At 44.6% G+C, this 13,341-nt stretch overlaps 1 protein-coding gene across 1 annotated transcript in view; it reads left to right on the top strand.

The window, feature by feature from the left end:
- LOC137563689 (F-actin-capping protein subunit alpha-2) overlaps positions 1-8,344 on the top strand; it is a 64,772-nt gene extending 56,428 nt beyond the window's left edge. Inside the window, exons 9-10 of the mRNA XM_068276450.1 lie at positions 5,326-5,388; positions 8,137-8,344. Coding sequence (XP_068132551.1) covers positions 5,326-5,388; positions 8,137-8,277 — 204 coding nt within the window. The 3' untranslated portion in view covers positions 8,278-8,344. The remainder of the gene's footprint in view (positions 1-5,325; positions 5,389-8,136) is intronic.
- Positions 8,345-13,341: the final 4,997 nt, after the last annotated feature.

The following is a 13,341-nucleotide window of genomic DNA, read 5'->3' as shown; positions in this document are numbered from 1 at the left end:
TTTAAGACCGACTACATAAGTGCTGAAAATGTCCCAGATATCAAAGAAAAGGTGCAGATGCAAATGGAGCAGGTGGCACGAAAGAAGAGGGCTCGTCTTCGCACCACAGATGCCATGTCCCAGGGTGCAGCAGAGGCAGCTCCATCCATCACCGAGAAGGGAAAGCGGTCACTGGGCAGCTTCTTCAAGAGCAAGAGTCAGACCATGCCTTCTTCTTTCTTCACTGTGCAGTTGGAGGATGCTCTTAAAGCTGAACTGGACAACTACCTGATGAGTCCAACTATTGATGGAGAGCAAGATCCACTGGCCTGGTGGAGAGTGCACAAAGTTAACTTTCCATGGCTGAGCAAACTGGCTTGTAAATATCTGTGCATACCAGCCACCAGTTCACCATCCGAGAGACTGTTTAGTGCTAGTGGCAATGTTGTCACATGTCAGCGCTCATGTCTAAAACCATCCAAGGTTGACATGCTGGTTTTCTTGACAAAAAATCTTGAGTGATGATGATGTAGTGTTATGGTTGAGATTTTTGTTGTTTGTATTTCACTCCGACTAGGCTGGCGCCTCTGAGCCTTTGTTTACATAGGGTATATTTGTTATTTTTCAGGAAAAAAGTTTCTATGAGTGTGTGCATTACTGTTGGGCAAGAAGACCCTTTTTATTTTATTTTTTTTTTAGGAATTTTTGCACTTTCTATTTCTTACATATTTAAAGTATTTAAAATCAGATACTTACCCTGAAGAGTGGGAAGTCTCAGGATCCTATTGAGTCTACCTTCACTTATCTGAGGGGTCAGCGGTAGGCGCGCACAGCGATGGGTGACAATGGAGTAGCAAGGGAAGCCTCAATAGGCTTCCCTCTCTTTAGGGTAAATAAGGAAGGAGTATCTGATTTTTAACATGGGTTTACATTTTTTGTATTTAAACCAGGGCTGTGGAGTCGGGGCAGGGGCAATTTTGGGTGCCTGGAGTCTGAGTCGGGAAAAAAATGCATCGACTCTGACTCCTAATGAATTTAAACTGTAATTAAAATAGAAAATATGATAAAATGTTCTATTTCTCAGATAAGTCATCATAAATAATTTATACATACAGTAATAGCTGTGCTTAGTCCACAAAAATGAAATAAACCAATCAAAATTAGTTACTCGCGCTGCTTTAATAAAGCAGTCCCCGTATTTTTACAATCAGATATACACATCTGATTGTGACTGTTTATATGATGTGTACACAGGAATCTCTTAGGGCTGGTTCAGACGGACGTCTGCGTGGCGTCGCGTCTGGGGGCGTTGCGGCAGCTGGGCGGTCAGGCTTTCAGTAGCCTTCGGTCGCGTCGTGATGCGGTCGCGGTTTTTTCTTCCCCTAGGGGAACATTAGCCGTTGCGGTTGGCCGCTCCCTGGAAGCAACATGTCGCTTCCAGGGGCAGCCCGAACGCTCATGGAAATCGGGACCCGAACGCCGCGTTCGGGTAAAAGCGCGCAAAAGCTCGGTGTAAACGTTCCCATTCACTTGAATGGGAGCGTTTACTGCGACGTTCCGAACGCTTGCGGTTAACGCACCGCAAGCGTCCATCTGAACCAGCCCTAATATATACGAAATAACATCTATGCTGTAAGTATAAAAGCCTGATGTGTAGCCGTGTCACTAATAGAGATGGTCAATGAGATGGAAATTCTGCGTTGATTCTGATTTATGCAAACGTACTCATTAAATCAAATAACACTTTGCTCATGAAATCAAATAATTTGATATGTTAAAATTTGGTTTGGTGACTACGAAATAAATGGTACCTGAGAAGGATGAAAAGAAAAGCTTTATACATACCTTGGGCTTCTTTCAGCCCCCTTCAGGCTAATCAGTCCCTCGCTGTCCACCTCCACCACCTGGATCTTCTGCTATGAGTCCTGGTAATTCAGCCAGTCAGCGCAGTCCGGCCGCATGCCGCTTCCACAGCAAGGAGCGTTCTGCACCTGCGCAATAGTGCTGCGCAGGTGTAGTACGCTCCCGGCGGCGGAGTGTGCATGCGCACTACACCAGACTGGCTCAAGTACCTGGACTCATAGCAGAAGATCCAGGTGGTGGTGGACAGCGAGGGACTGATTAGCCTGAAGGGGGCTGGAGGAAGCCTCAGGTATGTATAAAACTTTAATTTCACCTGTCTCAGGTTTACTTTAAGTTACACAGTAGTACTATACATGTGCACTCCCCACAGAGCTGCAGGGAATCCACTGAGAATGTTGTGCACATTAAACACAGAGGTGTTGTCTATCACCCATAAACCTGGTTCAGATTGTGCATGAAGAATGTGTAATAGAGGAAGAATCCCCTCATTCTCCTGCAGAGTACCTGCACATCACTCTTACATGTACCCACAGTTACATTGCCTAGGGCCTGATAGATGTTCTTTGTTCCGGTCTGTACCTTTTACAAGTACTCTTACCAAGGACTAGTTTTAGTCTATGACTAAAGGGAATAAATATGGCAGTCTCCATATCCTTCTCACTTCAGTTGTCTTTTAAAATTCCTAATCGTTGGTAGTTAAGAGACGAATTTTATGTTACATACTTTCAATCAACAAGATTGAAATATGCAAATTAGAGGAGTCGAGGAGTCTGAGTCGGTGGAATCCTAAACTGAGGAGTCGGGAGTCGGTGGATTTTTGTACTGACTCCACAGCCCTGATTTAAACTGAAAACAAGGATTTTTTTGCACTACTGCGTTAAAATGAGGATGGCTCTGTTTAATTCTTAATTTGTAATTGTTAAAAGCTTTAATAGGAAGAAGCAGTCACCAGCCGGCACTGGCATCCATGTATTTATAGCTGTAAGTTTGTCTTATTCAGATCTGTCGCATAGAGATACTCAGTGTTTCGGAGCGTCTGCACTGCTCACTCCTGACCGGTCTGTTAATAACTTGATAAAGGAGCAGTGACAGTCACTCTGAAACATTGTGTATCTATGTGACCGATCTAAATAAAGCAACACTTAGAGCAATGAATACATGGATGGTGCATTGGTTGCCATTGTCCAGTTGTCTGCTGCTTCTTTCTATTATGTTTGGATTGGGTTATCCATTAGCCAGCAAGGCACATCGCCATTGATTTGACGGGTTGCACTGCACACTGACTGCGCTGCACTGCATCTCTCCAAGAACTGCTGTTAAAAACTTTCAAGAATTCTTGAGCAAGACATGCATGTTGCTGTTTAATACAAATACATTTACAACCCAATTCTTGCCTTTAGTTTTCATCTTTGTTTTGCAGTAGATTAACTATTTGTTTTGATAAATTCAATTTCGCAATGCAGTGACATTTACAAACATGACAGAAAATGACTATCATACTACACTCAGTTTGATAATATGATTTCATTTTCTGTCAGTGCATGTTTGTAAATGTTACTGTACATTGTGAATTTAGTGTTAAAGCTTGTTTTGAAAAAAATCGTGAAAAATCAATCGCAATTTGAGAGAAAAATCGCAATTTCAATTTTTCCCCAAAATCGTGCAGCCTTAATCTGCGACCTGCAAAGTCATGGAAGTTTGCAGGTCTAGTTCTCTTGTATAACACTCGTTCTTCCGCGGGAATGCTACAAATCCACTTAGAATTTAATGTTGAACGGGACTGAGGCTCGATCCACACTTGTGAAGTTGCAGATCGGATACGTTTCAAACGGAGCAGTTTTTCTAAAAACTGATGCAAAACTGACCAGTTTTTTAATTTAATTTTTTTTTTTTTTTTTTGCATACGTTTCCAGTCCATTTAAATGTATTTTCTTTCTTCATGTGTGTTTCTATTGGCTAAGAGATGAGGGGAGGAGCAGGCAGTAGGCAAATCCGTCTTTGCCTATGTTTTGTGTGCAAAAGTTCTGTGTAGAGGGAGATCTGTTTTTGTGTAGCCTTTCACTACCCTTCCATATATCTGGGGTTTGTAGAAAAACCTCTCCATTCAGTTTTTCAAAACTGACTCCGCAAATCCGTTTTGTAAGTGTGAGAAGACGGACGCTATTGAAAACATTGGTATCCGTGGCTCCGGTTTTGATCCGGGCCAAAATGCAGAGCCACAGATACGGATAAGTGTGAACCGATCCTAAATTAAATAAACTGTAAAAAAATATAATTTAGAGCAGGGGTCATGAATCTTTTTGACTGAGAGCCATAAACGCCACATATTCTAAAATGTAAGTGTGAGAGCCATACAATGTTTCAAACGGGGATAGTGCACATGTGCAGCAGAGGGCTCTTGACAGTGTTGCCATGGTGATGTGTATACAGTTGATCTGCCGGGCAAGAGAAGTGTCAGACACATCTTCAGCTTCTTTTGGGTTTCAGCAACATCAGCAATTTCCCTGAGAGCCAGACAGGGGAAATACCAACTGACTGCTTGTACAATTAGCTAGCTGACTTGGGGGGTTGATTCACTTTGTAGGACGAGATCTCTGCACTTTGGCCCAATAGGCTGCTTGTCAATTGACAAGCAGCCTATTGGGCCAATCAGAGTGCAGGGATCTTGTCCTACAAAGTCACTGAACCTGACAAGGTCTAGAGAGGGACAATTGGAGCAGCCGTTCGTTTTGTAGTAGCGCAAGTAAGTTAGTAGTGCATACTACAGGAGTAGTGTGCCTACTTTGAAAATGTTGTTTGCGCTGCCACACTAAAGCTGCGCTGCTTCAGCAGTGTAAGCTTAGTTAGTCAACCCCTACTGATTTGTCTGTGAGCCAGATATAGCCATCAAAAGAGCCATATCTGGCTCTCAAGTCATAGGTTCCCTACCCCTGCTTTAGAGTCTCTTTAAAACGCCCGCTGCTCTGCATAGATCTCCCGGTGGCTGCCATAAGTTCAGCTCGAGATAAGCTCCTAGCATGTTTTTTCCACCTCGAGCTGGACTCATGATAACCGCTAAGGAGGTTAATTATAGCATATGATGGTGCTTTTTCAGAATAGTGCAGAATGAACGAACACATGGAAGCCAATGATTTTAATTACCAAAATCACTTTTGTAGAAGACTATGGATTAGTTGCATTGTATGTGGCCTTATCGCATATTCTAGACATGCATAAAAGTGAGTTAATCTACACAAACGCCAAATGTGTAGCTGCTTCTCTCATATTACAATAAATAGTTTTTGTGCAGTGTGTGTAAATGAGTTTGCATGAACTCCTACTACATTTATATTCAGTGGCTGGTTGGGTGTCATTATTATCCACAGTTACCCTAATTAAAATTGGGACTATGCATATTACTTATGGGGAGATGTCAGTGTTTGTCTTCCCCAGTTTCTAATAATTTTATAAGGTTTTCTTATTTTACAATGTGTATCTTTTCAGAATGAAATACAGACGGCAAAGGAATTTATTAAAATTATAGAGGATGCTGAAAACGAGTATCAGGTATGTCTTATGGCTTCCAGATGCTGCAGAACACACCTTGAAATTACACTTCTTTTTTTTTTTTTTTTTTTTTTTTTTTTTTTTTTAGACTTAGAGTCTGAAGCCATAATAAAAATGGCTTTTTTGCTTTATATATAGCAGGGGCATGTGTGAGCTGCAGCCCTGCCTCACACGCGTCTATCAGCGGCTGATCTCCGCCTCTCCCCCGCCCCTCTCAGTGAAGGAAGACTGAGAGGGGCGGAGATCCGCCGCTGATAGACTCGTGTGAGGCAGGGCTGCAGCTCTTAGCCCCGCCTCACACGAAAGCGCTCCCCGGGCAGCACAGGGGATTTGGAGGGGAAAGGACCTTTGTTTAGCCGCGGGATAGCGGCATTTTAGCAGGTGCACACACGCCCCTGCTATATATAAGCAAAAAAGCCATTTTAATTACGGCTTCAGACTCTCTTTAAAGGACATCTGAGGTGAAAATAAGTTAATGCCAAATGACTTTTAAGGGACACTTAAGTCAAACAAAAAAAGAGTTTTACTCACCTAGGGCTTCCAATAGCCCCCTGCAGCTGTCCGGTACCCTCGCCGTCTCCCTCCGATCCTCCTGGCCACGCCGGCAGCCACTTCCTGTTTCGGTGACAGGAGCTGACAGGCTGGGGACGCGAGTGATTCTTCACGTTCCCAGACACATTAGCACCCTCTATGCCGCTATATGGTATATGATATATGCTATAGCAGCATAGATGGCGCTATTGTGGCCAGGAACGCGAAGAATCACTCGCGTCCCCAGCCTGTCAGCTCCTGTCACCAAAACAGGAAGTGGCTGCCGGCGGGGCCAGGTGGATCGGAGGGAGACGGCGAGGGCACTGGACAGCTGCAGGGGGCTATTGGAAGCCCTAGGTGAGTAAAACTCATTTTTTTTGTTTGACTTAAGTGTTTTATGGCTGCAATTCCTTATCAGTGAGGGTTAAGCTATAGTCCGACCCAGACAGAAATTGCCACTTGCATACCTAATTTTTAACTGTTTCAGGCAGAGAAAGAAAAAAGGGAACACCGCATAGTTGTGTGCTTGGCACTGTACATACACGTCTATCTCGTCACGTCACCTCAGATGTCCTGTAGCCACCCTGGCGTTCTATTTCCCCAGGATTTCCGTGCAAAAAGTGGTTCAATTAATTTCCAATAATTTTCAACCAATTTTTGCAATCAATTTTTTTTAATATATTGAATTCAATTCAGGTTATTGTATTGAATTCAATTTAAAAAAGTGTTTGCTGCGAGATGTTGATGATGCTGTGTGACCCTGGTGCCATCAGCGCCGATTTGACGGGAGACATGTGATCGCCGAGGGAGAAGCAAAATCTGCCAAGGGACATGGAAGAAGGCACTGGGGAAGCTATCAGAGGTACGCAACGAGGGATCAGCACGCCAATGGTGAGTATAAGACCCAGATGTATTAGCCAGGTGTAGTTAGCCAGATGTGCAGCCAGGTATAGTTAGCCAGATGTGCAGCCAGATGTATTAGCCAAGAATAGTGAGCCAGATGTTTTGCCAGGTGTATAGTGAGCCAGGTCTAGGGAGTCAGATGTATAGGGAGCCAGATTTGCGGGTGCTTTTGCCCTCCCCCCCCCCCCGACTGTGGCCGGGTGTCCCTTCTGTGGGGGGGGGGGAGATGTCCCCCTTCTGTTCAGCCTGGTCGGGGACGTGTGTGTGTGTGTGTGTGTGTGTGTGTGTGTGTGTGTGTGTAGATTCCCCTCCTATGCGGGCTGCTGGTGGCCTGAGGGGATCCTCCTGTGTCCGGGGGGGTGTCCCCTGCTGTGGGTGGCCTCTCCCTCCATCCCTCCCGGTTCCCCCCCAGTTAGAAGCCCTGATCTACTCACCTGAGGGCTTTCTCCTGCGGTGGAAGCGGAGCACTTCCTCCTCCATCACGAAGTCTCGTGTTCTCTAATTACAGTTCCGAGGCTTAGTGACTCCACCGAGCCTCGTAACTGTAACGACAGAGACCGGGACTTCTCCGATGGAGGAGGAGGGTGTCCATCGCGGCCAGCGCAGGAGAAAGCCCTCAGGTGAGTAGATCAGGGCTTCTGACTGGGGGGGAAGGAGAGAGAGGCCCCCCATAGAAGGGGACCCCCCCCATAGAAGGGGGAGTCCCCGACCGGCCACCACCAACCCGCATAGCATAGGTTCTGCAACCATTGCATGTCAATGGAGTAATTTCTATTGAATGCAGTTGTGCCATTGCAGTGCTGTACGGTGCGCTGCAGAGGAAAGTACGGATTGCATTCTTCACATTTCTCCAGCATGCATCTGATTCCCCAGCAGCGAGTGACAGTCTCATCCGGACTTCAGGTAGACAACCGCGGCCGTCTGTGATACGGAAAGCCAGGTGCAGAAAGCATCTGGCTAGTGGAAACTGGCCCTAAGGCTTTGTTCACACTGCACCTAAGTGATTTGGTGCACTGGTTTTCCGACACATGCAGCGCATGGAGATTTGTGCTAAAGCAATAACTTCAGCGACATTTAAAGAGAAATTGTATGTCTATCATGCTTTTGAATGTAATGGGAATTTGGCAAAGTCTATGGACTTTCATATTACCATGCATATCTTGCACCATGTGCGGTGCATTAGAACTGACAGCACTGCACAGTGTGAATGGGATCAGTAACACCACTGTGTTAGGTCAACATGCAGCGTAAACTCGCACTAGTATTTCCTGTGCGCTGAACGCAATGGTTTTAAAGCTTGTATTTCTTTTTTAGACTGCAATCAGTGAGAACTACCAGACTATGTCGGACACTACTTTCAAAGCCTTACGTCGGCAGCTGCCAGTGACCCGTACCAAGATTGACTGGAACAAGATTCTTAGTTACAAAATTGGAAAGGAGATGCAAAATGCCTAACACGAACAATGCATGACTGGATGATTTTAGTGTCTGTGCATACAAATAAAATTTGGTTGCAAAAGTATATGACGCTCCCAACTTGCCTGGTCAGCATGACCCATTGCTATAAGAAACTAAAATCAATGTAATTATAACACAGCCACAGCACAAAATTTTAAATGAAATTTGTTTACATTTTTGGCTCTTGGGTTAGTACTTCTGCGATTAAATCATTCTCTTGTTTAACATTTTTAGAAAGACAAAATACTTTAAAGTGGAATTCCACTTAAGTTTAAAAAAAATGGTTGACTTATTTTAGTCCTACATAAATTATTTTGTCATTTTAATGTTATTAAAAATTATCTATTGCAGTTTGCAGCCAGCTATAAATGTCCAATATTTGCCTGGAAATGAAATCAGCAATGCTAAAATCTGTTTGGTGTATTCTCTAAAGTAACGCTTTTAGTAGCTCCTCCTCTTCTGCATAAGTTAACTCCACAGCGTGGGAAGCATTTTATACATCTGCACACCTGGAGCAATTGGCAAACCTGGCGGAATGTCTGTATTTGCCTCTGCACATAAACCACAGTAGTCTGCAAAATCCAGTGTAAATTACCTAAAGGGATTGCAGTTTCTATTTACAAAAGTGGAATTTCACTTTGACTGTTTTTTTTTTTTTTTTTTTAAAAGCACTTAAGTCTGAATAATTCAGGTGGTTATATAATCCTTTTAAACTTCCATGTAAAATAATTCTGGTGCCAGTGTGGAACAAAACTGCTCCTTATGTTTTATGCATTCACGCAAGGTATTCCTTGGTGAAATGTAGCCACACAGCTCTTAAAGTTGTGCAAACTCTTTGCCTCCGCTAGGTGGGAAGAAAGTACCTTATTATTGCATTCTGTCAGACTAATCCCTTTCTTTATGAGAATGCCAAGAGAAGGCCAAGTTCTTATTTTACTTTGAGAATTTCTTTCAAATCGGACAATGCTTGAATATAATAAATGCTTTGTTCTTGTTATAGCTATTTAAATTGGCTTGAAATCCATCTACCCTTCTTATTTTATATTATGTAGCCTCCAATGTATTATAACAAGGCAAATTGTAATATATATAATCCTGTACTCATCATGTCTGTCATTTTATTTTTTTTTCTGTTTTCTGCTCTTGAAATGTATTACAACTCAATGTGATATTAAAATGCAGATTTTCTATTTCTATGAGTAGAATTTGCTTGCAGCAAACCCTTTAGTCTTCAAAGTGTTAAGAAGCCATATTTTACTTTCTATGCATCATAGTAATCTAGGATGGCTTGTTAGTTGACCTTTGAATTGGGCTGTATAGGGTATACCACATAATATGAATACCGCAGGGCAGTGGGGGGAGATTAATGGAGAGGACGTTCGTCATTAAATCCATTACAATGAGGTATAAAGCAAACCTGAATGAGTATAAAGGTAGCCATACACTGGTTGATTTGCCATCAGATCGACCAGCTGACAGATCCCTATCTGATCGAATCTGATCAGAGAGGGATCGTATGGCTGCCTTTACTGCAAACAGATTGTGAATCGATTTCAGCCTGAAACCGATCACAATCTGTTGAGCCGCTCCTGCCGCCGGTGCCCCCCCCCCCCCCCCCCCCCCGTATACATTACCTGAAGCTGGCTCCCGGGCGTATTCTCCACGCTGCACCGCTCTGTTCCGGCTCCATCCCGGCGCTTCCTGTGTCACTCCGTGACCAGGAAGTTCAAATAGAGCGCCCTCTATTTGAACTTCCTGGTCACTGCAGTGACACAGAAAGCGCCGGGATGGAGCCGGAACAGAGCGGTGCAGCGCGGAGAAGACGCCCGGGAGCCAGCGTCAGGTAATGTATACCTGAGCGGATCAGCCGCCGCTAGCGACGCGCACCCTACCCGCGGGCGATCGAGGGTAATTTCCCGCACTGCGCGATCGATGGACCGATCCGATTTCGGGAGGAAATCGGATCGGCGGGTGCGTTTAGCGCGAACGATTGGCAGCAGATTCGATCCCAGGATCGAATCTGCTGTCGAAACGGCCGCGAATCGGGCCAGTGTATGGCCACCTTAAAGTTTTTTTTTAAATCCCCTTATGCTGTTTTGAAGTGCAATTATGAAGCATTCCTAAAAAAAATATTTATGAAGTTGTTGCTGTAAGTAGGGGGGATACTTGGCCAGCACAATCATTTATAAAGTATTTCATGGTACAGTAATGTTAAATGGAATATATACATTGTTAACCTACAGTTTTAAAAAATACAAATACACCGGATACTTGAGAGGGAAGGCTCTGACCGATAGAGCCTTCCCGATAGACCCATGGTCCCTGCATTTCTGCGCTGGCTCCCCCGGTATCAGTATTCAACCAACTGGTCAAATACTGCTCTCTGCTGCTGAAGGAGGCTTCAGAAGTCTTTGACCCCTGCCCTCCTCCGTTCGCATCCCCCGCCAAGGGGACTTCGGAAGTCTTTGGGAGCCGAGTCCTCCCGAAGACAGGCGGCGCACAAGCGAGGGCGCACATGCGCAGTGTAGAACGGCCCGTCTTCGAAGCCTCCCTTCGCCCAGGAGACAGTGGTATTTGACCGAAACGGTCGAATACCGCTACGGGGGAGCTGGGAGAGGAGAGGGAATGCTCTATGGGACCCAGAGCCTCCCTCTCCTTAGGTGAGTATCTGACTTGTTTTTTTTAAAACCGGTTCCCATTAGCTTTAAGGGGTGTTTTTTAACGGGCATTTATAACTGTCTTTGTAAAGTGCTTGCTGCTGAACAAGGTTTTCAATGTAACCATCTTAGGGCTCGTTTCCACTATTGCGGTGCGGAATTGCCTGGATTCCACCGCTGATGAAATCGCATGCGATTCCCCATGCGTTTTTGCTGCGAATTCGCTGAGGTGAGGGTATATGCGATTTTAACCATGTCACTGCCTGTGTGAATTTACATTGGTACCTATGCGAATTCGCAACAAACGCATGGGGAAACTGCATGCGATTTTCCTATTAAATATATTGCATACGATTCACATGCATTCCACTCGCATGCGAATTCTGCGGCTCTTTTGTGCGTTTTTTCACCGCTGAAAAAAAGTACCTCAACAATGCTACAGTGGAAACAGACCCATCCACTTGCATTACATGTGCGAATCTGCATGCGGCTAAGTGTGGCTGTACTAAGATGCCTGCAAGATGAGAGGGAATCTTATGCCATAAACATGGAAGCCTCGAGTTGTAAGGTGTCTAGCCAGTTCAAATTATTGCATACAATGAAAAAGTGAGTTACAATTGAAAGACTTGTATGTTCCCACTCTTTCCACCCCCATTTGCTTTTTTTTTTATTGGTAAAATCTCAATTACACAATAACTGAAAAATAAACCAGTAAATTAAAACATATGGTTCTTCATTATAACAACTTGAAAGATCCTGATCAGCTTGGACTGGATCAAGTCATTAAAATGTTTAAGAGCCCATACATTGGCAGATTTGATTGAATAGATCCCTCTCTGATCAGAGCGGGATCTATTGCTGCCACACATCTGCACAGATTTTCAGCATGAAATCCCACCGCCCCCTCCTGGTCTCCCTCATGTATGGCTGTTATTCCCCCTAACCCCAGGAATAAGTGTGCAGTGTACTTTTCCCCCTGCTGCATGTATGGTGTCAGTACATATGGCATGGACACAGTTGCTCTTAGCCGCAATGAAGAGAAGACACGGGTGGACCATGCTAATGGTCAGGTGACAGGTGTAGGTATCAGGAGCCAAAACTACACTGCATGACTTGCCATGGGTCTTGAGGTGCACATTAGACAGTCCATTGGGTTTAATGTCAGGAAACTGAACACTGCTGCCCCCAACTGAGCACTTTTGAACTGAGATCTTTCCAGCATGTTGATCATTTGTGTTGTGTGTGTGTGTGTGACCGTCAGACATCTGTCAGCTGCGCTTTATAGAGGCAATTTTATTTTGGTGGTAATTTTGCTTCTATATTTTCAAATTATAGAAAATGTATAATTCATATTTGCCACTAGATTACAACTATGAAAATGTGGGGTTTTTGAAGGTAAACTATTCTTTTCATTAGAAAGTTCAGAATAAGTGGCGGTTTGAGGTTTTAAGCAAACCGCAAACGTGCAGCAAGAGGCACGTTTGCGGCTTGCTAAAAACCTCAAACCGCCGGTGTGCACCAGCCCATAGAGATACATTAGCCACGCGGATTTTCAAGCGGATGCGGCCGGCGGATCCGCCCAGTGTGCACTGGGCCTCATGCTGTGTTAGTTATCTGAGATCCTCTCACGAGTGATCTCAGTGACTGATACAATGTTTACACACATTCTGAATGAATGAGCACTGTCATTGGCTTTGGCAGTGCTCATTCAAACTTGCAAGCACTTTGATTGGCTTTGTGAACACATGTTCACATCAGCCAATCACGGACCAGCGGGTGCCCGACGCGTACGCGCATCCGCGTGCACGCACAGCAGGAAAATAAACAGGAGTTGCTTATCTACGCCCCGTGACTCAGGTGAATTTTAAAGGGGTGTAGATAAGCGTGGCAGAGGTTGCCAAGTGGCTAAGCAAAAAAAGAACACTTAAAGGGAAGGTCCAAGGAAAATAAAAAAACGAGTTTCACTTACCTGGTGCTTCTACCAGCCTCATGCAGCCATCCTGTGTCCTTGTAGTCACTCACTGCTGCTCCAGTCCCCCGCTGGCAGCTTGCCGACCTCGGAGGTCAGCGGGCCGCATTGCGTACATTTTTACGCATTCACGCTAATGCAGAAACATTAACACATACATTTTTACGCGTTAGTGGTTAATGCGTACATTTTTACGCATTGATCCACTAACGCGTAAAAATGTATGTGTTAATGTTCCTGAACTAACTGGAATGCGTAAAAATGTACGCAATGCGGCCAGCCGACCTCCGAGGTCGGCATGCTGCCAGTGGGGGACTGGAGCAGCAGTGAGTGACTACGAGGATACAGGATGGCTGCATGGGGCTGGTAGAATTCCCTGGTAAGTGAAACTCATATTTTTATTTTCCTTGGACCTTCCCTTTAAGATGGATAGAC

The sequence above is a fragment of the Hyperolius riggenbachi genome, chromosome 3 (assembly GCF_040937935.1).
Source record: "Hyperolius riggenbachi isolate aHypRig1 chromosome 3, aHypRig1.pri, whole genome shotgun sequence".
NCBI classification, from domain to species: domain Eukaryota; kingdom Metazoa; phylum Chordata; class Amphibia; order Anura; family Hyperoliidae; genus Hyperolius; species Hyperolius riggenbachi.
The sequence above is the reverse complement of the archived record's forward strand: the minus strand, read 5'-3'. Positions and strand labels throughout refer to the sequence as shown.